Source organism: Lissotriton vulgaris, chromosome 1_1 (genome assembly GCF_964263255.1).
Source record: "Lissotriton vulgaris chromosome 1_1, aLisVul1.2, whole genome shotgun sequence".
NCBI lineage: Eukaryota > Metazoa > Chordata > Amphibia > Caudata > Salamandridae > Lissotriton > Lissotriton vulgaris.
The window spans coordinates 14,949,035-14,970,928 of NC_141685.1; the positions used below are offsets into that span (position 1 = coordinate 14,949,035).

At 57.6% G+C, this 21,894-nt stretch overlaps 1 protein-coding gene across 1 annotated transcript in view; it reads right to left on the bottom strand.

Annotated features, from left to right (window-relative positions):
• Positions 1 to 19,865, bottom strand: part of LOC147736968 (uncharacterized) — a 108,532-nt gene extending 88,667 nt beyond the window's left edge. The window contains exon 1 of the mRNA XM_086954193.1: positions 19,732 to 19,865. Coding sequence (XP_086810319.1) covers positions 19,732 to 19,773 — 42 coding nt within the window. The 5' untranslated portion in view covers positions 19,774 to 19,865. The remainder of the gene's footprint in view (positions 1 to 19,731) is intronic.
• Between the last annotated feature and the right edge of the window lie 2,029 nt (positions 19,866 to 21,894).

Genomic DNA, 21,894 nt, shown 5'->3' on the forward strand with positions numbered 1-21,894 from the left:
TTTACATGGGGACGCAGTGATGCTCTGCGGCTGAGGCTTCCTTTCCTTCTTCTACATGGGGACGCAGTGATGCTCTGCGGCTGTGGCTTCCTTTCCTTCTTCTACATGGGGACGCAGTGATGCTCTGCGGCTGTGGCTTCCTTTCCTTCTTTTACATGGGGACACAGTGATGCTCTGCGGGTGTGGCTTCCTTTCCTTCTGGTACATGGGGACGCAGTGATGCTCTGCGGGTGTGGCTTCCTTTTGTTCTTCTACATGGGGACACAGTGATGCTCTGTGGTGTGGTTTCCTTTCCTTCTTCTACATGGGGACACAGTGATGCTCTGCGGCTGAGGCTTCCTTTCCTTCTTCTACAAGGGGACGCAGTGATGCTCTGTGGTGTGGTTTCCTTTCCTTCTTCTACAAGGGGACGCAGTGATGCTCTGCGGCTGTGGCTTCCTGTCCTTCTACATGGGAGACACAGTGATGCTCTGTGGCTGAGGCTTCCTTTCGTTCTTCTACATGGGGACACAGTGATGTTCTGCGGCTGTGGCTTCCTTTCCTTCTTCTACTAGGGGACACAGTGATGCTCTGCGGGTGTGGCTTCCTTTCCTTCTTCTACATGGGGACACAATGATGCTCTGCGGTGTGGCTTCCTTTCCTTCTTCTACATGGGGACACAATGATGCTCTGCGGGCGTGGCTTCCTTTCCTTCTGGTACATGGGGACGCAGTGATGCTCTGTGGCTTCCTTTCCTTCTTCTACATGGGGACACAGTGATGCTCTGCGGTGTGGCTTCCTTTCCTTCTTCTACAAGGGGACGCAGTGATGCTCTGTGGTGTGGTTTCCTTTCCTTCTTCTACAAGGGGACGCAGTGATGCTCTGCGGCTGTGGCTTCCTTTCCTTCTTCAGCATGGGGACGCAGTGATGCTCTGCGGTGTGGCTTCCTTTCCTTCTTCTACATGGGGACGCAGTGATGCTCTGCGGCTGAGGCTTCCTTTCGTTCTTCTACATGGGGACGCAGTGATGCTCTGCGGGTGTGGCTTCCTTTCCTTCTTCTACATGGGGACGCAGTGATGCTCTGCGGCTGAGGCTTCCTTTCGTTCTTCTACATGGGGACGCAGTGATGCTCTGCGGGTGTGACTTCCTTTCCTTCTTCTACATGGGGACGCAGTGATGCTCTGCGGGTGTGGCTTCCTTTCCTTCTTCTACATGGGGACGCAGTGATGCTCTGTGGCTGAGGCTTCCTTTCCTTCTTCTACATGGGGACGCAGTGATGCTCTGTGGCTGAGGCTTCCTTTCCTTCTTCTACATGTTGACGCAGTGATGCTCTGTGGCTGAGGCTTCCTTTCCTTCTTTTACAAGGAGACGCAGTGATGCTCTGTGGCTGAGGCTTCCTTTCCTTCTTCTACATGGGGACGCAGTGATGCTCTGCGGGCGTGGCTTCCTTTCCTTCTTCTACATGGGGACGCAGTGATGCTCTGCGGGCGTGGCTTCCTTTCGTTCTTCTACATGGAGACGCAGTGATGCTCTGCGGGTGTGGCTTCCTTTCCTTCTTCAGCATGGGGACGCAGTGATGCTCTGCGGCTTCCTTTCCTTCTTCTACATGGGGACGCAGTGATGCTCTGCGGCTGTGGCTTCCTTTCCTTCTTCTACATTGGGACGCAGTGATGCTCTGTGGCTGAGGCTTCCTTTCCTTCTTCTACATGGGGACACAGTGATGCTCTGAGGGTGTGGCTTCCTTTCCTTCTTCTACATGGGGACGCAGTGATGCTCTGCGTGTGTGGCTTCCTTTCGTTCTTCTACAAGGGGACGCAGTGATGCTCTGCGGCTGTGGCTTCCTTTCCTTCTTCTACATGGGGACGCAGTGATGCTCTGTGGCTGTGGCTTCCTTTCCTTCTTCTACATGGGGACGCAGTGATGCTCTGTGGCTGTGGCTTCCTTTCCTTCTTCTACATGGGAGATACAGTGATGCTCTGCGGCTGTGGCTTCCTTTCCTTCTTCTACATGGGAGATACAGTGATGCTCTGCGGGTGTGGCTTCCTTTCCTTCTTCTACATGGGGACGCAGTGATGCTCTGCGGGTGTGGCTTCCTTTCCTTCTTCTACATGGGGACGCAGTGATGCTCTGCGGGTGTGGCTTCCTTTCCTTCTTCTACATGGGGACGCAGTGATGCTCTGCGGCTGTGGCTTCCTTTCCTTCTTCTACATGGGGACGCAGTGATGCTCTGCGGGTGTGGCTTCCTTTCCTTCTTCTACATGGGGACACAGTGATGCTCTGCGGCTGTGGCTTCCTTTCCTTCTTCTACATGGGGACACAGTGATGCTCTGCGTGTGTGGCTTCCTTTCCTTCTTCTACATGGGGACGCAGTGATGCTCTGCGGGTGTGGCATTGTTTAATTCTTCTATATGGGGACAAAGAGATGCTCTGCGGCTGAGGCTTCCTTTCCTTCTTCTACAAGGGAGACACAGTGATGCTCTGCGTGTGTGGCTTCCTTTCCTTCTTCTACAGAGAGGACACAGTGATGCTCTGCGGCTGTGGCTTCCTTTCCTTCTTCTACATGGGGACGCAGTGATGCTCTGCGGCTGTGGCTTCCTTTCCTTCTTCAGCATGGGGACGCAGTGATGCTCTGCGGCTGTGGCTTCCTTTCCTTCTTCTACATGGGGACGCAGTGATGCTCTGCGGTGTGGCTTCCTTTCGTTCTTCTACAAGGGGACGCAGTGATGCTCTGCGGCTGTGGCTTCCTTTCCTTCTTCTACATGGGGACGCAGTGATGCTCTGCGGCGTGGCTTCCTTTCCTTCTTCTACAAGGGGACGCAGTGATGCTCTGCGGCTGAGGCTTCCTTTCCTTCTTCTACATGGGGACGCAGTGATGCTCTGCGGCTGAGGCTTCCTTTCCTTCTTCTACATGGGGACACAGTGATGCTCTGCGGTGTGGCTTCCTTTCGTTCTTCTACAAGGGGACGCAGTGATGCTCTGCGGCTGTGGCTTCCTTTCGTTCTTCTACAAGGGGACGCAGTGATGCTCTGCGGCTGTGGCTTCCTTTCCTTCTTCTACATGGGGACGCAGTGATGCTCTGCGGCTTTCTTTCCTTCTTCTACATGGGAGACACAATGATGCTCTGCGGCTGTGGCTTCCTTTCCTTCTTCTACATGGGGACGCAGTGATGCTCTGCGTGTGTGGCTTCCTTTCCTTCTTCAGCATGGGGACGCAGTGATGCTCTGCGGCTGTGGCTTCCTTTCCTTCTTCTACAAGGGGACGCAGTGATGCTCTGCGGCTGTGGCTTCCTTTCGTTCTTCTACAAGGGGACGCAGTGATGCTCTGCGGTGTGGCTTCCTTTCCTTCTTCTACATGGGGACGCAGTGATGCTCTGCGGGTGTGGCTTCCTTTTGTTCTTCTACATGGGGACGCAGTGATGCTCTGCGGTGTGGCTTCCTTTCGTTCTTCTACAAGGGGACGCAGTGATGCTCTGCGGCTGTGGCTTCCTTTCCTTCTTCTACATCGGAGATACAGTGATGCTCTGCGGTGTGGCTTCCTTTCCTTCTTCTACATGGGGACACAGTGATGCTCTGCGGGTGTGGCTTCCTTTCCTTCTTCTACAAGGGGACGCAGTGATGCTCTGCGGCTGTGGCTTCCCTTCCTTCTTCTACATGGGGACGCAGTGATGCTCTGCGGGTGTGGCTTCCTTTCCTTCTTCTACAGAGAGGACACAGTGATGCTCTGCGGCTGTGGCTTCCTTTCCTTCTTCTACAGAGAGGACACAGTGATGCTCTGCGGCTGTGGCTTCCTTTCCTTCTTCTACATGGGGACGCAGTGATGCTCTGCGGCTGTGGCTTCCTTTTGTTCTTCTACATGGGGACGCAGTGATGCTCTGCGGTGTGGCTTCCTTTCCTTCTTCTACATGGGGGCACAGTGATGCTCTGCGGTGTGGCTTCCTTTCGTTCTTCTACAAGGGGACGCAGTGATGCTCTGTGGTGTGGCTTCCTTTCCTTCTTCTACATGGGGACACAGTGATGCTCTGCGGTGTGGCTTCCTTTCGTTCTTCTACAAGGGGACGCAGTGATGCTCTGCGGCTGTGGCTTCCTGTCCTTCTACATGGGAGACACAGTGATGCTCTGTGGCTGAGGCTTCCTTTCCTTCTTCTACATGGGGACACAGTGATGCTCTGCGGCTGTGGCTTCCTTTCCTTCTTCTACATGGGGACACAGTGATGCTCTGCGGGTGTGGCTTCCTTTCCTTCTTCTACATGGGGACGCAGTGATGCTCTGTGGGTGTGGCTTCCTTTACTTCTTCTACAAGGGGACACAGTGATGCTCTGCGGCTGTGGCTTCCTTTCCTTCTTCTACATGGGGACGCAGGGATGCTCTGCGGCTGTGGCTTCCTTTCCTTCTTCTACATGGGGACGCAGTGATGCTCTGTGGGTGTGGCTTCCTTTACTTCTTCTACAAGGGGACACAGTGATGCTCTGCGGCTGTGGCTTCCTTTCCTTCTTCTACATGGGGACGCAGTGATGCTCTGCGGTGTGGCTTCCTTTCCTTCTTCTACAAGGGGACGCAGTGATGCTCTGCGGCTGTGGCTTCCTTTCCTTCTTCTACATGGGGACGCAGTGATGCTCTGCGGTGTGGCTTCCTTTCCTTCTTCTACATGGGGACGCAGTGATGCTCTGCGGTGTGGCTTCCTTTCCTTCTTCTACATGGGGACGCAGTGATGCTCTGCGGCTGTGGCTTCCTTTCCTTCTTCTACATGGGGACGCAGTGATGCTCTGCGGGTGTGGCTTCCTTTTGTTCTTCTACATGGGGACGCAGTGATGCTCTGCGGTGTGGCTTCCTTTCCTTCTTCTACATGGGGACACAGTGATGCTCTTCAGGTGTGGCTTCCTTTTGTTCTTCTACATGGGGACGCAGTGATGCTCTGCGGTGTGGCTTCCTTTCCTTCTTCTACATGGGGACGCAGTGATGCTCTTCAGGTGTGGCTTCCTTTCCTTCTTCTACAGAGAGGACAAAGTGATGCTCTGCGGGTGTAGCTTTGTTTCATTCTTCTATATGGGGACAAAGAGATGCTCTGCGGGTGTGGCTTTCTTTCCTTCTTCTACATGAGGACGCAGTGATGCTCTGCGCGTGTGCCTTCATATCCTTCTTCTACATGGGGACTGTTAGAAGGCGACATCAGGGGAGGGCAGGAAGAGTACCCGACCACCCTGGGATCCACCTCCCTAGTTACCAAGATGAGCGCTGGCGGGAGACTTCTCAGGGGGAGAGTCTCGAACCTAGGATCGTACACCCTGCACAAGCACCACACGACAAAGAGACACCACACCGTAGCTTCTTAAGAACGTTTCTTTATCTCGTGATTCAAGGGATCTTTATGATCGGCAAAGGCAGGTGGTTACAAATAGAGTAAGGTTCAAAGAATCTTGGTTAGGGTAAAGGTAGCGGGACAGTCTTTCGGGATCAGTGTCAATATTGGTGTGTATCCGGCGCACAGCTCTCAATCCTCGAGCCGGGGGATACAATGCGATCTTTGGGGTCCAGCCGGACCCGGAGAGTCAGGGAGCCGCGAGTCACTCGGCAGGGCTCAAGCAAGATGGCGGAGGTCTTACAATCTTCAGGGGAGCCGCGAGTCACTCAGCAGGGCTCAAGCAAGATGTCGGATGTCTTACGATCTTCAGGGGAGCCGCGAGTCACTCAGCAGGGCTCAAGCAAGATGTCGGAGGTCTTACGATCTTCAGGGGAGCCGCGAGTCACTCAGCAGGGCTCAAGTGTTTCAAAGTTGCAAGGGAGCCATGAGTCACTCATCAGGGCTCAGGTGGTTCCAGCAGAAGTCCTTCTCTGCCAAGCGAGCCGCGACCACGTCAGCAGGGCTCTCGTCATTCCAGAATCGAATCTCTCGATAGTCCCGGAGCAACCCCAGTTATAGGACTGGTCCTCTTTGATCTCCGGAGTTCTGGTCTGCAGGGGTCTTAGCACCTGGGGGCCGCTTGTTGGGGTTTCCTGCCACGCGGCCCTTTGATCCATTCATGTCAGGTTCGGGAGGAGTCCCAGATACACAGCAGGCGTGGAGCCAGCCCTCCGGGTGGCCGGAGGGGCGATCGAAACCCACTTCTCGAGGAGAGGTCGGAGGTGTGAATGATACCGCTTCTTCTTCTCCCACTCAAGGGGAGCGCTCTGTCCTCCAGCCAGGGTGGCGCCTCTCGGCCTAGGCCACGCTGGCTCGGGCGGCCATCTTAGGTGCCGGAAAGTGGGCACACAGGGCCTACGGGCCGGGAAGATGGAGGCACGGACGGGGAAGTCCGGGGATGGTTATGGGTAACATGGAGGGAAGGGTTGGCTAGGCCGGGGGACTCAGGGGTCTGGTGTGGTGTAAAGCTCGGAAGGGTGTTGCTACGGGTCAGGGAGGACCACGCCACGAGGCCGGGTCTAACAGGGACGAAGAGATGCTCTGCGGGTGTGGCTTCCTTTCCTTCTTCTACATGGGGATGCAGTGATGCTCTGCGGGTGTGACTTCATTTCCTTCTTCTACATGGGGACACAGTGATGCTCTGCTGGTGTGGTTTCCTTTCCTTCTTCTACATGGGGACGCAGTGATGCTCTGCGGGTGTGACTTAATTTCCTTTTTCTACATGGGGACACAGTGATGCTCTGCTGGTGTGGTTTCCTTTCCTTCTTCTACATGGGGACACAGTGATGCTCTGCGGTTGAGGCTTCCTTTCCTTCTTCAGCATGGGGACGCAGTGATGCTCTGCGGCTGTGGCTTCCTTTCCTTCTTCTACTTGGGAGACACAATGATGTTCTGTGGCTGTGGCTTCCTTTACTTCTTCTACATGGGGACGCAGTGATGCTCTGCGGCTGTGGCTTCCTTTCCTTCTTCAGCATGGGGACACTGTGATGCTCTGCGGGTGTGGCTTCCTTTCCTTCTTCTACTTGGGAGACACAATGATGTTCTGTGGCTGTGGCTTCCTTTACTTCTTCTACATGGGACACACAGGGATGCTCTGCGGGTGTGGCTTCCTTTCCTTCTTCTACATGGGGACACAGTGATGTTCTGCGGCTGTGGCTTCCTTTCCTACTTCTACATGGGGCACACAGGGATGCTCTGCGGGTGTGGCTTCCTGCAGAGCATCACTGTGTCTCCCATGTAGAAGAAGGAAAGGAAGCCACACCCGCAGAGCATCATTGTGTTCCCTACGTAGAATAAGGAAAGTAAGCCACACCCGCAGAGCGTCACTGTGTCCCCTATGTAGAAGAAGGAAAGGAAGCCACACCCGCAGAGCATCATTGTGTTCCCTACGTAGAATAAGGAAAGTAAGCCACACCCGCAGAGCATCACTGCGTCCCCATGTAGAAGAAGGAAAGAAGCCACACCAGCAGAGCATCACTGCGTCCCCATATAGAAGAATTAAACAAAGCCACACCCGCAGAGCATCACTGTGTCCTCTCTGTAGAAGAAGGAAAGGAAGCCACAGCCGCAGAGCATCCCTGTGTCCTCTCTGTAGAAGAAGAAAAGGAAGCCACAACTGCAGAGCATCGCTGTGTCCCCATGTAGAAGAAGGAAAGGAAGCCACAGCCGCAGAGCATCATTGTGTCTCCCTTGTAGAAGAAGGAAAAGAAGCCGCAGAGCATCACTGTGTCTCCCATGTAGAAGAAGGAAAGAAGCCACACCCGCAGAGCATTAGTGTGTCTCCATGTAGAAGGAGGAAAGGAAGCCACACCCGCAGAACATCACTGCGTCTCCATGTAGAAGAAGGAAAGGAAGCCACAGCCGCAGAGCATCACTGTGTCCCCTTGTAGAAGAAGGAAAGGAAGCCACAGCCGCAGAGCATCACTGTGTCCCCATGTAGAAGAAGGAAAGGAAGCCACAGCCGCAGAGCATCCCTGTGTCCTCTCTGTAGAAGAAGAAAAGGAAGCCACAACTGCAGAGCATCGCTGTGTCCCCATGTAGAAGAAGGAAAGGAAGCCACAGCCGCAGAGCATCATTGTGTCTCCCTTGTAGAAGAAGGAAAAGAAGCCGCAGAGCATCACTGTGTCTCCCATGTAGAAGAAGGAAAGGAAGCCACAGCCGCAGAGCATCACTGTGTCCCCTTGTAGAAGAAGGAAAGGAAGCCACACCCGCAGAACATCATTGTGTCCCCATGTAGAAGGAGGAAAGGAAGCCACACCCGCAGAACATCACTGCGTCTCCATGTAGAAGAAGGAAAGGAAGCCACAGCCGCAGAGCATCACTGTGTCCCCTTGTAGAAGAACGAAAGGAAGCCACACCCGCAGAACATCATTGTGTCCCCATGTAGAAGGAGGAAAGGAAGCCACACCCGCAGAGCATCACTGCGTCCCCATGTAGAAGAAGGAAAGGAAGCCACAGCCGCAGAGCATCCCTGTGTCCTCTCTGTAGAAGAAGAAAAGGAAGCCACAACTGCAGAGCATCACTGCGTCCCCATGTAGAAGAAGGAAAGGAAGCCACACCCGCAGAGCATCATTGTGTGTCCCATGTAGAAGAATGAAAGGAAGCCATACCCGCAGAGCATTAGTGCGTTTCCTATGTAGAAGGAGGAAAGGAAGCCACACCCGCAGAGCATCATTGTGTGTCCCATGTAGAAGAATGAAAGGAAGCCATACCCGCAGAGCATCATTGTGTGTCCCATGTAGAAGAATGAAAGGAAGCCATACCCGCAGAGCATTAGTGTTTTCTAAATCATGATCACTCTGATCTTCTTTCACCTCTAACAAACCTGTATTTTCACTCTTAACAACTTTACATATAACTCTCACAAAACCTAGGTAGTCAAATCACATGGTTAATGGTCCTTGCCTTTATGCACTTACCCTTTTTTCCATGTTCTCAAAAACTCACCATTGGGGTCTTATCTATCCGTTGATCATATATCAGAAACTACACTAACATGTCCTGACTTTACACTACTTTTTTCTCGAATCCTTGCACGTGTATTGGGGTCAAAGGCATTCTTTCCTAATTCATGTACACTTACATATTCAATTGTGATTCCTTACAGCCTTGAAAAAGCCCTGGCGCAAATCGCCATAGGGGCGAAACACGTGTCGGCTGTCCACGTTTTTATCTACACAAATAAAGAGCAACTTTTCTACAAAATAAGGACTTTCTTGATTCTGTTTATACAAATAAGGATTGAGCCTAAGGACATTAAGACCTAACACCTAACACACTCATTACCCCCTTCAAAACTTAATTGTCTAAAAACTCAAGAGGTCCAGAGTTTTTTTGAGTGTGTTACCGTCACCAAAGCCTTGTGAAAACTGATGTGGACTTGGATTTTCCTGTGGACCACTCCCTCTCTGTAGAAAACAAATGAATGGACATCCAAGCACCATATCCAACTAAATCAAAGTATGTGACCAGAGTGCTAAAAAAATCGAAACCAATTTGGTCAAAAAAGGAAAGATTATAACTACGACTACAATGTCATCATACGGCAATCGCCGGGATAGACGCAACAACAGACTAGCAGAAGCCTTTGACCCTACCGGAGCCGCAATTAGCAAAACACCCAGCACAACCAACTTGACGTCAGCAAAAAGTACCTTCCAAGCACTAGAAAGAGCAGCGAAGAAAGAGACCTCCAAATGGTGGGAAGGAGCATCACTTAAAAAATATCTGGAACACAATCTTATCCCACGAAGTCTCCGTATCCTTATCTTCCCCCCAATAGATACCACATCCCCAGAAAAATTACAACTATGGGAGGAAAATCTCCGTACAGCATCCAACAACATAATAAGACAATTAATTGATATTGCACAGGAGGAATATGAAACAAATAAAAAAGGAGTGGACAATCTATCTAAGAGAATTGAAGAAGCCAACTGGGGAGAAATTACCGTAAAGAACTATGACATCTTGAACAAATTCCTGGATGAATATGAAGAAGATATCATACAGAGAAAAAATTGAAAATTCAGACGCGACCTAAATGATTACCAACAGGGAAGAGTCTATACATTCGCTCAAAAGTACGATAACATCAACACTACGACAACCAATAGTAATACGAAGCACTCACCTCCGCTGGGGCCTGCTGGGACAGCTCTCTCCTCTCCACTCATCCTCTGCACTCACCTCCCCTGGGGCCTGCGGGCACAGCTCTCTCCTCTCCTCTCATCCTCTGCACTCACCTCCCCTGGGGCCTGCTGACAAAGCTCTCTCTTCTCTCATCCTCTGCACTCACCTCCCCTGGGGCCTGCTGGCACAGCTCTCTCCTCTCATCCTCTGCACTCACCTCCCATGGGGCCTGCTGGCACAGCTCTCTCCTCTCATCCTCTGCACTCACCTCCCATGGGGCCTGCTGGCACAGCTCTCTCCTCTCTCATCCTCTGCACTCACCTCCCCTGGGGCCTGCTGGCACAGCTCTCTCCTCTCATCCTCTGCACTCACCTCCCATGGGGCCTGCTGGCACAGCTCTCTCCTCTCATCCTCTGCACTCACCTCCCCTGGGGCCTGCTGGAACAGCTCTCTCCTCTCCTCTCATCCTCTGCGCTCACCTCCCCTGGGGCCTGCGGGCACAGCTCTCTCCTCTCATCCTCTGCACTCACCTCCCATGGGGCCTGCTGGCGCTCTCTCCTCTCATCCTCTGCACTCACCTCCCCTGGGGCCTGCTGGCACAGCTCTCTCCTCTCATCCTCTGCACTCACCTCCCCTGGGACCTGCTGACACAGCTCTCTCCTCTCTCATCCTCTGCACTCACCTCCCATGGGGCCTGCTGGCACAGCTCTCTCCTCTCTCATCCTCTGCACTCATCTCCCCTGGGGCCAGCGGGCACAGCTCTCTCTTCTCTCATCCTCTGCACTCACCTCCCCTGGGGCCTGCTGGCACAGCTCTCTCCTCTCTCATCCTCTGCACTCACCTCCCCTAGGGCCTGCTGGCACAGCTCTCTCCTCTCTTCCTCTGCACTCACCTCCCCTGGGGCCTGCTGGGACAGCTCTCTCCTCTCATCCTCTGCACTCACCTCCCCTGGGGCCTGCTGGCACAGCTCTTTCCTCTCCTCTCTCATCCTCTGCACTCACCTCCCTGGGGCCTGCTGGGACAGCTCTCTCCTCTCATCCTCTGCACTCACCTCCCATGGGGCCTGCTGGCACAGCTCTCTCCTCTCTCATCCTCTGCACTCACCTCCCCTGGGGCCTGCTGGCACAGCTCTCTCCTCTCCTCTCATCCTCTGCACTCACCTCCCCTGGGGCCTGCTGGGACAGCTCTCTCCTCTCTCATCCCACTGCACTCAGCTCCCCTGGGGCCTGCTGGCACAGCTCTCTCCTCTCCTCTCCTCTCATCCTCTGCACTCACCTCCCCTGGGGCCTGCTGGCACAGCTCTCTCCTCTCATCCTCTGCACTCACCTCCCCTGGGGCCTGCGGGCACAGCTCTCTCCTCTCATCCTCTGCACTCACCTCCCCTGAGGCCTGCTGGCACAGCTCTCCCCTCTCTCATCCTGCTGCACTCGCCTCCCCTGGGGCCTGCTGGCACAGCTCTCTCCTCTCATCCTCTGCACTCACCTCCCCTGGGGCCTGCGGGCACAGCTCTTTTCTCTCATCCTCTGCACTCACCTCCCCTGGGGCCTGCGGGCACAGCTCTCTCCTCTCTCTCATCCTCTGCACTCACCTCCCCTGGGGCCTGCTGGCACAGCTCTCTCCTCTCATCCTCTGCACTCACCTCCCCTGGGGCCTGCAGGCAAAGCTCTCTCCTCTCCTCTCATCCTCTGCACTCACCTCCCCTGGGGCCTGCTGGCACAGCTCTCTCCTCTCTCATCCTCTGCACTCACCTCCCCTGGGGCCTGCTGGCACAGCTCTCTCCTCTCATCCTCTGCACTCACCTCCCATGGGGCCTGCTGGCACAGCTCTCTCCTCTCATCCTCTGCACTCACCTCCCCTGGGGCCTGCAGGCAAAGCTCTCTCCTCTCCTCTCATCCTCTGCACTCACCTCCCCCGGGGCCTGCTAGCACAGCTCTCTCCTCTCTCATCCTCTGCACTCACCTCCCCCGGGGCCTGCTGGCACAGCTCTCTCCTCTCTCATCCTCTGCACTCATCTCCCCCGGGGCCTGCTGGCACAGCTCTCTCCTCTCATCCTCTGCACTCACCTCCCATGGGGCCTGCTGACACAGCTCTCTCTTCTCTCATCCTCTGCACTCACCTCCCCTGGGGCCTGCTGGCACAGCTCTCTCCTCTCATCCTCTGCACTCACCTCCCATGTGGCCTGCTGGCACAGCTCTCTCCTCTCATCCTCTGCACTCACCTCCCCTGGGGCCTGCTGGCACAGCTCTCTCCTCTCATCCTGCTGCACTCACCTCCCCTGGGGCCTGCTGGCACAGCTCTCTCCTCTCATCCTCTGCACTCCCCTCCCCTGAGGCCTGCTGGCACAGCTCTCTCCTCTCTCATCCTGCTGCACTCACCTCCCCTGGGGCCTGCTGGCACAGCTCTCTCCTCTTATCCTCTGCACTCACCTCCCCTGGGGCCTGCGGGCACAGCTCTCTTCTCTCATCCTCTGCACTCACCTCCCATGGGGCCTGCTGGCACAGCTCTCTCCTCTCATCCTCTGCACTCACCTCCCCTGGGGCCTGCAGGCAAAGCTCTCTCCTCTCCTCTCATCCTCTGCACTCACCTCCCCTGGGGCCTGCTGGCACAGCTCTCTCCTCTCTCATCCTCTGCACTCACCTCCCCTGGGGCCTGCTGGCACAGCTCTCTCCTCTCTCATCCTCTGCACTCACCTCCCCTGGGGTTTGCTGGCACAGCTCTCTCCTCTCATCCTCTGCACTCAGCTCCCCTGGGGCCTGCTGGCACAGCTCTCTCCTCTCTCATCCTCTGCACTCACCTCCCATGGGGCCTGCTGGCACAGCTCTCTCCTCTCATCCTCTGCACTCACCTCCCATGGGGCCTGCTGGCACAGCTCCCTCCTCTCATCCTCTGCACTCACCTCCCATGGGGCCTGCTGGCACAGCTCTCTCCTCTCTCTCATCCTCTGCACTCACCTCCCCTGGGGCCTGCTGGCACAGCTCTCTCCTCTCATCCTCTGCACTCACCTCCCCTGGGGCCTGCAGGCAAAGCTCTCTCCTCTCCTCTCATCCTCTGCACTCACCTCCCCTGGGGCCTGCAGGCACAGCTCTCTCCTCTCTCATCCTCTGCACTCACCTCCCCCGGGGCCTGCTGGCACAGCTCTCTCCTCTCATCCTCTGCACTCAGCTCCCCTGGGGCCTGCTGGCACAGCTCTCTCCTCTCTCATCCTCTGCACTCACCTCCCCTGGGGCCTGATGGCACAGCTCTCTCCTCTCTCATCCTGCTGCACTCACCTCCCCTGGGGCCTCTGGCACAGCTCTCTCCTCTCCTCTCCTCTCATCCTCTGCACTCACCTCCCCTGGGGCCTGCGGGCACAGCTCTCTCCTCTCATCCTCTGCACTCACCTCCCCTGGGGCCTGCTGGCACAGCTCTCTCCTCTCCACCCATCCTGCTGCACTCACCTCCCCTGGGGCCTGCAGGCAAAGCTCTCTCCTCTCCTCTCATCCTCTGCACTCACCTCCCCTGGGGCCTGCTGGGACAGCTCTCTCCTCTCATCCTCTGCACTCACCTCCCCTGGGGCCTGCTGGCACAGCTCTCTCCTCTCCACCCATCCTGCTGCACTCACCTCCCCTGGGGCCTGCTGGCACAGCCCTCTCCTCTCATCCTGCTGCACTCACCTCCCCTGGGGCCTGCTGGCACAGCTCTCTCCTCTCCTCTCATCCTCTGCACTCACCTCCCCTGGGGCCTGCTGGCACAGCTCTCTCCTCTCCTCTCAACCTCTGCCCTCACCTCCCCTAGGGCCTGCTGGCACAGCTCTCTCCTCTCCTCTCATCCTCTGCACTCACCTCCCCTGGGGCCTGCTGGCACAGCTCTCTCCTCTCTCTTCCTCTGCACTCACCTCCCCTGGGGCCTGCTGGCACAGCTCTCTCCTCTCCTCTCATCCTCTGCACTCACCTCCCCTGGGGCCTGCTGACACAGCTCTCTCCTCTCATCCTCTGCACTCACCTCCCCTGGGGCCTGCTGGCACAGCTCTCTCCTCTCCACCCATCCTGCTGCACTCACCTCCCCTGGGGCCTGCTGGCACAGCCCTCTCCTCTCATCCTGCTGCACTCACCTCCCCTGGGGCCTGCTGGCACAGCTCTCTCCTCTCCTCTCTCATCCTCTGCACTCACCTCCCCTGGGGCCTGCTGACACAGCTCTCTCCTCTCATCCTCTGCACTCACCTCCCCTGGGGCCTGCAGGCAAAGCTCTCTCCTCTCCTCTCATCCTCTGCACTCACCTCCCCTGGGGCCTGCTGGCACAACTCTCTCCTCTCATCCTCTGCACTCACCTCCCCTGGGGCCTGCTGGCACAGCTCTCTCCTCTCCTCTCTCATCCTCTGCACTCACCTCCCCTGGGGCCTGCTGACACAGCTCTCTCCTCTCATCCTCTGCACTCACCTCCCCTGGGGCCTGCAGGCAAAGCTCTCTCCTCTCCTCTCATCCTCTGCACTCACCTCCCCTGGGGCCTGCTGGCACAGCTCTCTCCTCTCATCCTCTGCACTCTCCTCCCCTGGGGCCTGCTGGCACAGCTCTCTCCTCTCATCCTCTGCACTCACCTCCCCTGGGGCCTGCTGGCACAGCTCTCTCCTCTCCTCTCATCCTCTGCACTCACCTCCCCTGGGGCCTGCTGGCACAGCTCTCTCCTCTCATCCTCTGCACTCACCTCCCCTAGGGCCTGCTGGCACAGCTCTCTCCTCTCCTCTCATCCTCTGCACTCACCTCCCCTGGGGCCTGCTGGCACAGCTCTCTCCTCTCCTCTCATCCTCTGCACTCACCTCCCCTAGGGCCTGCTGGCACAGCTCTCTCCTCTCATCCTCTGCACTCACCTCCCCTGGGGCCTGCTGGCACAGCTCTCTCCTCTCATCCTCTGCACTCTCCTCCCCTGGGGCCTGCTGGCACAGCTCTCTCCTCTCATCCTCTGCACTCACCTCCCCAGGGGCCTGCTGGCACAGCTCTCTCCTCTCCTCTCATCCTCTGCACTCACCTCCCCTGGGGCCTGCTGACACAGCTCTCTCCTCTCATCCTCTGCACTCACCTCCCCTGGGGCCTGCAGGCAAAGCTCTCTCCTCTCCTCTCATCCTCTGCACTCACCTCCCCTGGGGCCTGCTGGCACAACTCTCTCCTCTCATCCTCTGCACTCACCTCCCCTGGGGCCTGCTGGCACAGCTCTCACCTCTCCTCTCTCATCCTCTGCACTCACCTCCCCTGGGGCCTGCTGACACAGCTCTCTCCTCTCATCCTCTGCACTCACCTCCCCTGGGGCCTGCAGGCAAAGCTCTCTCCTCTCCTCTCATCCTCTGCACTCACCTCCCCTGGGGCCTGCTGGCACAACTCTCTCCTCTCATCCTCTGCACTCACCTCCCCTGGGGCCTGCTGGCACAGCTCTCTCCTCTCCTCTCTCATCCTCTGCACTCACCTCCCCTGGGGCCTGCTGACACAGCTCTCTCCTCTCATCCTCTGCACTCACCTCCCCTGGGGCCTGCAGGCAAAGCTCTCTCCTCTCCTCTCATCCTCTGCACTCACCTCCCCTGGGGCCTGCTGGCACAGCTCTCTCCTCTCATCCTCTGCACTCTCCTCCCCTGGGGCCTGCTGGCACAGCTCTCTCCTCTCATCCTCTGCACTCACCTCCCCTGGGGCCTGCTGGCACAGCTCTCTCCTCTCCTCTCATCCTCTGCACTCACCTCCCCTGGGGCCTGCTGGCACAGCTCTCTCCTCTCATCCTCTGCACTCACCTCCCCTAGGGCCTGCTGGCACAGCTCTCTCCTCTCCTCTCATCCTCTGCACTCACCTCCCCTGGGGCCTGCTGGCACAGCTCTCTCCTCTCCTCTCATCCTCTGCACTCACCTCCCCTGGGGCCTGCTGGCACAGCTCTCTCCTCTCATCCTCTGCACTCTCCTCCCCTGGGGCCTGCTGGCACAGCTCTCTCCTCTCATCCTCTGCACTCACCTCCCCTGGGGCCTGCTGGCACAGCTCTCTCCTCTCATCCTCTGCACTCACCTCCCCTGGGGCCTGCTGGCACAGCTCTCTCCTCTCATCCTCTGCACTCACCTCCCCTGGGGCCTGCTGGCACAGCTCTCTCCTCTCCTCTCATCCTCTGCACTCACCTCCCCTAGGGCCTGCTGGCACAGCTCTCTCCTCTCATCCTCTGCACTCACCTCCCCTGGGGCCTGCTGGCACAGCTCTCTCCTCTCATCCTCTGCACTCTCCTCCCCTGGGGCCTGCTGGCACAGCTCTCTCCTCTCATCCTCTGCACTCACCTCCCCTGGGGCCTGCTGGCACAGCTCTCTCCTCTCATCCTCTGCACTCACCTCCCCTGGGGCCTGCTGGCACAGCTCTCTCCTCTCCACCCATCCTGCTGCACTCACCTCCCCTGGGGCCTGCTGGCACAGCCCTCTCCTCTCATCCTGCTGCACTCACCTCCCCTGGGGCCTGCTGGCACAGCTCTCTCCTCTCCTCTCTCATCCTCTGCACTCACCTCCCCTGGGGCCTGCTGACACAGCTCTCTCCTCTCATCCTCTGCACTCACCTCCCCTGGGGCCTGCAGGCAAAGCTCTCTCCTCTCCTCTCATCCTCTGCACTCACCTCCCCTGGGGCCTGCTGGCACAACTCTCTCCTCTCATCCTCTGCACTCACCTCCCCTGGGGCCTGCTGGCACAGCTCTCTCCTCTCCTCTCTCATCCTCTGCACTCACCTCCCCTGGGGCCTGCTGACACAGCTCTCTCCTCTCATCCTCTGCACTCACCTCCCCTGGGGCCTGCAGGCAAAGCTCTCTCCTCTCCTCTCATCCTCTGCACTCACCTCCCCTGGGGCCTGCTGGCACAGCTCTCTCCTCTCATCCTCTGCACTCTCCTCCCCTGGGGCCTGCTGGCACAGCTCTCTCCTCTCATCCTCTGCACTCACCTCCCCTGGGGCCTGCTGGCACAGCTCTCTCCTCTCCTCTCATCCTCTGCACTCACCTCCCCTGGGGCCTGCTGGCACAGCTCTCTCCTCTCATCCTCTGCACTCACCTCCCCTAGGGCCTGCTGGCACAGCTCTCTCCTCTCCTCTCATCCTCTGCACTCACCTCCCCTGGGGCCTGCTGGCACAGCTCTCTCCTCTCCTCTCATCCTCTGCACTCACCTCCCCTAGGGCCTGCTGGCACAGCTCTCTCCTCTCATCCTCTGCACTCACCTCCCCTGGGGCCTGCTGGCACAGCTCTCTCCTCTCATCCTCTGCACTCTCCTCCCCTGGGGCCTGCTGGCACAGCTCTCTCCTCTCATCCTCTGCACTCACCTCCCCTGGGGCCTGCTGGCACAGCTCTCTCCTCTCCTCTCATCCTCTGCACTCACCTCCCCTGGGGCCTGCTGACACAGCTCTCTCCTCTCATCCTCTGCACTCACCTCCCCTGGGGCCTGCAGGCAAAGCTCTCTCCTCTCCTCTCATCCTCTGCACTCACCTCCCCTGGGGCCTGCTGGCACAACTCTCTCCTCTCATCCTCTGCACTCACCTCCCCTGGGGCCTGCTGGCACAGCTCTCTCCTCTCCTCTCTCATCCTCTGCACTCACCTCCCCTAGGGCCTGCTGACACAGCTCTCTCCTCTCATCCTCTGCACTCACCTCCCCTGGGGCCTGCAGGCAAAGCTCTCTCCTCTCCTCTCATCCTCTGCACTCACCTCCCCTGGGGCCTGCTGGCACAGCTCTCTCCTCTCATCCTCTGCACTCACCTCCCCTGGGGCCTGCTGGCACAACTCTCTCCTCTCATCCTCTGCACTCACCTCCCCTGGGGCCTGCTGGCACAGCTCTCTCCTCTCCTCTCTCATCCTCTGCACTCACCTCCCCTGGGGCCTGCTGACACAGCTCTCTCCTCTCATCCTCTGCACTCACCTCCCCTGGGGCCTGCAGGCAAAGCTCTCTCCTCTCCTCTCATCCTCTGCACTCACCTCCCCTGGGGCCTGCTGGCACAGCTCTCTCCTCTCATCCTCTGCACTCTCCTCCCCTGGGGCCTGCTGGCACAGCTCTCTCCTCTCATCCTCTGCACTCACCTCCCCTGGGGCCTGCTGGCACAGCTCTCTCCTCTCCTCTCATCCTCTGCACTCACCTCCCCTGGGGCCTGCTGGCACAGCTCTCTCCTCTCATCCTCTGCACTCACCTCCCCTAGGGCCTGCTGGCACAGCTCTCTCCTCTCCTCTCATCCTCTGCACTCACCTCCCCTGGGGCCTGCTGGCACAGCTCTCTCCTCTCCTCTCATCCTCTGCACTCACCTCCCCTAGGGCCTGCTGGCACAGCTCTCTCCTCTCATCCTCTGCACTCACCCCCCTGGGGACTGCTGGCACAGCTCTCTCCTCTCATCCTCTGCACTCACCTCCCCTAGGGCCTGCTGACACAGCTCTCTCCTCCCTCATCCTCTGCACTCACCTCCCCTGGGGCCTGCTGGCACAGCTCTCTCCTCTCATCCTCTGCACTCTCCTCCCCTGGGGCCTGCTGGCACAGCTCTCTCCTCTCCTCTCATCCTCTGCACTCACCTCCCCTGGGGCCTGCTGGCACAGCTCTCTCCTCTCATCCTCTGCACTCACCTCCCCTGGGGCCTGCTGGCACAGCTCTCTCCTCTCATCCTCTGCACTCTCCTCCCCTGGGGCCTGCTGGCACAGCTCTCTCCTCTCCTCTCATCCTCTGCACTCACCTCCCCTGGGGCCTGCTGGCACAGCTCTCTCCTCTCTCATCCTCTGCACTCACCTCCCCCGGGGCCTGCTGGCACAGCTCTCTCCTCTCATCCTCTGCACTCAGCTCCCCTGGGGCCTGCTGGCACAGCTCTCTCCTCTCTCATCCTCTGCACTCACCTCCCCTGGGGCCTGATGGCACAGCTCTCTCCTCTCCTCTCATCCTCTGCACTCACCTCCCCCGGGGCCTGCTGGCACAGCTCTCTCCTCTCATCCTCTGCACTCACCTCCCCTGGGGCCTGCTGACACAGCTCTCTCCTCTCATCCTCTGCACTCACCTCCCCTGGGGCCTGCTGGCACAGCTCTCTCCTCTCCTCTCATCCTCTGCACTCACCTCCCCTGGGGCCTGCAGGCAAAGCTCTCTCCTCTCCTCTCATCCTCTGCACTCACCTCCCCTGGGGCCTGCTGGCACAGCTCTCTCCTCTCATCCTCTGCACTCACCTCCCCTGGGGCCTGCTGGCACAGCTCTCTCCTCTCATCCTCTGCACTCACCTCCCCTGGGGCCTGCTGGCACAGCTCTCTCCTCTCATCCTCTGCACTCACCTCCCCTGGGGCCTGCTGGCACAGCTCTCTCCTCTCATCCTCTGCACTCACCTCCCCTGGGGCCTGCTGGCACAGCTCTCTCCTCTCATCCTCTGCACTCACCTCCCCGGGGCCTGCTGGCACAGCTCTCTCCTCTCATCCTCTGCACTCACCTCCCCTGGGGCCTGCTGGCACAGCTCTCTCCTCTCCTCTCATCCTCTGCACTCACCTCCCCTGGGGCCTGCTGGCACAGCTCTCTCCTCTCATCCTCTGCACTCACCTCCCCTGGGGCCTGCAGGCAAAGCTCTCTCCTCTCATCCTCTGCACTCACCTCCCCTGGGGCCTGCTGGCACAGCTCTCTCCTCTCCTCTCATCCTCTGCACTCACCTCCCCTGGGGCCTGCTGGCACAGCTCTCTCCTCTCATCCTCTGCACTCACCTCCCCTGGGACCTGCTGACACAGCTCTCTCCTCTCATCCTCTGCACTCACCTCCCCTGGGGCCTGCTGACACAGCTCTCCTCGGCCTCTCATGGTCGCCGCTCTCTGCTCAGAGGCCTCAGAGTGAAGGGTCAGGGTCGCTGTCTTCAGCCTTCACTGTCAGCCTCTGCTGGCGCATGCGCAGAAGAGACCTCGGTGCCTACAATCAAGATATTAAACAAACTGCTCATGCGCAGAGGAAATATATAAACGCATACTGGGGAGACTATCCATCGGCGCATGCGCAGAAAAGATGTATGAGCGCACACTTAAGACACTAACCATCCGCGCATGGTCAACGGCAGATTACAGCCAGACCACGCCCATCTGCTGTTCTTCTTTTGGGCATGCTCAGTGGATGATACTAGTAAAAAAAAACTGAAGTTTTGCGAGCCTACGCATGCGCAGTATGATTAAACGCCGATCGCCCACTAGAGAGACATGCTCGTCCGCGCATGCTCCATTGACTTTGAACTGCTCGATGTGCGCGTGCTCAGTATGATCCCTCGGGCCGCGTCCACGCTCGTGGTACACAGTGGGTCACATGCGCATGACCAGGGTGGTGATATCCGGCTGGCCACGCCCATCTGCGACAGACACGTCTGTCTGCGCATGCGCCATGTGAGATCGCTACGCCAACGGTGTTTGAATAAAAATAAGCATTTGCAATGCAACAGGTCTCGTATTCTCTTCCACACATGAGCATAGCTGTTAGTGAATCTCGGCACGTTCAGGAGCATCTATGCTTTTGGCAGAAGTAATATTTGGAGTATTATTTTCAACATGATCCGGATGTAGGCACTGGAATTAGGGGTGCAGGTGGAGCTGCAGCACCCCAAAATACCCATGCTGGAGTGTAGAACGTTATTGAGCAATAAAGATGTATTTAAAATGTATTTTTATCTAGTTTCATTTGTGTCTGTTCAGTTAATACTGATTACTTGATGCAAACACTGCGGACAGCCACTGCACGCGCACACATACACCGCAGACACACGCTGCAGACAGGCACCGCACGCGCACACATACACCGCAGACAGGCACTGCATACACAAACTGCAGACAGGCACCGCACACACACCGCAGACAGGCACTGCATACACACACTGCAGACAGCCACCGCACGCGCACACATACACCACAGACAGGCACTGCATACACACAATGCGGACAGCCACTGCACGCGCACACATACACCGCAGATAGGCACTGCATACACACACTGCAGACAGCCACCGCACACGCACACATACACCGCAGACAGGCACTGCATACACACACTGCAGACAGCCACTGCACGCGCACACATACACCGCAGACAGGCACTGCATACACACACTGCAGACAGGCACCGCACGCACACACATACACCGCAGACAGGCACTGCATACACACACTGCAGACAGCCACCGCACGCGCACACATACACCACAGACAGGCACTGCATACACACACTGCAGACAGCCACTGCACGCTCATACACACACCGCAGATAGGCACTGCATACAAACACTGCAGACAGCCACCGCACATGCACACATACACCGCAGACAGGCACTGCATACACACACTGCAGACAGCCACCGCACGCGCACACATACACCGCAGACAGGCACTGCATACACACACTGCAGACAGGCACCGCACGCGCACACATACACCGCAGACAGGCACTGCATACACACACTGCAGACAGCCACCGCACGCGCACACATACACCACAGACAGGCACTGCATACACACACTGCAGACAGGCACCACACGGGCACACATACACCGCAGACAGGCACTGCTTACACCCACTGCAGACAGGCACCGCACGCGCACACACACCACAGACAGGCACTGCATACACACACTGCAGACAGGCACTGCATACACACACTGCAGACAGGCACTGCATACACACACTGCAACCAGCCACCGCACGCGCACACATACACCGCAGACAGGCACTGCATACACACACTGCAGACAGCTACCGCACGCGCACACATACACCGCAGACAGGCACTGCATACACACACTGCAGACAGCCACCGCACGCGCACACATACACCGCAGACAGGCACTGCATACACACACTGCAGCCAGCCACCGCATGCGCACACATACACCACCGACAGGCACTGCATACACACACTGCAGACAGGCACCGCACGCGCACACATACAC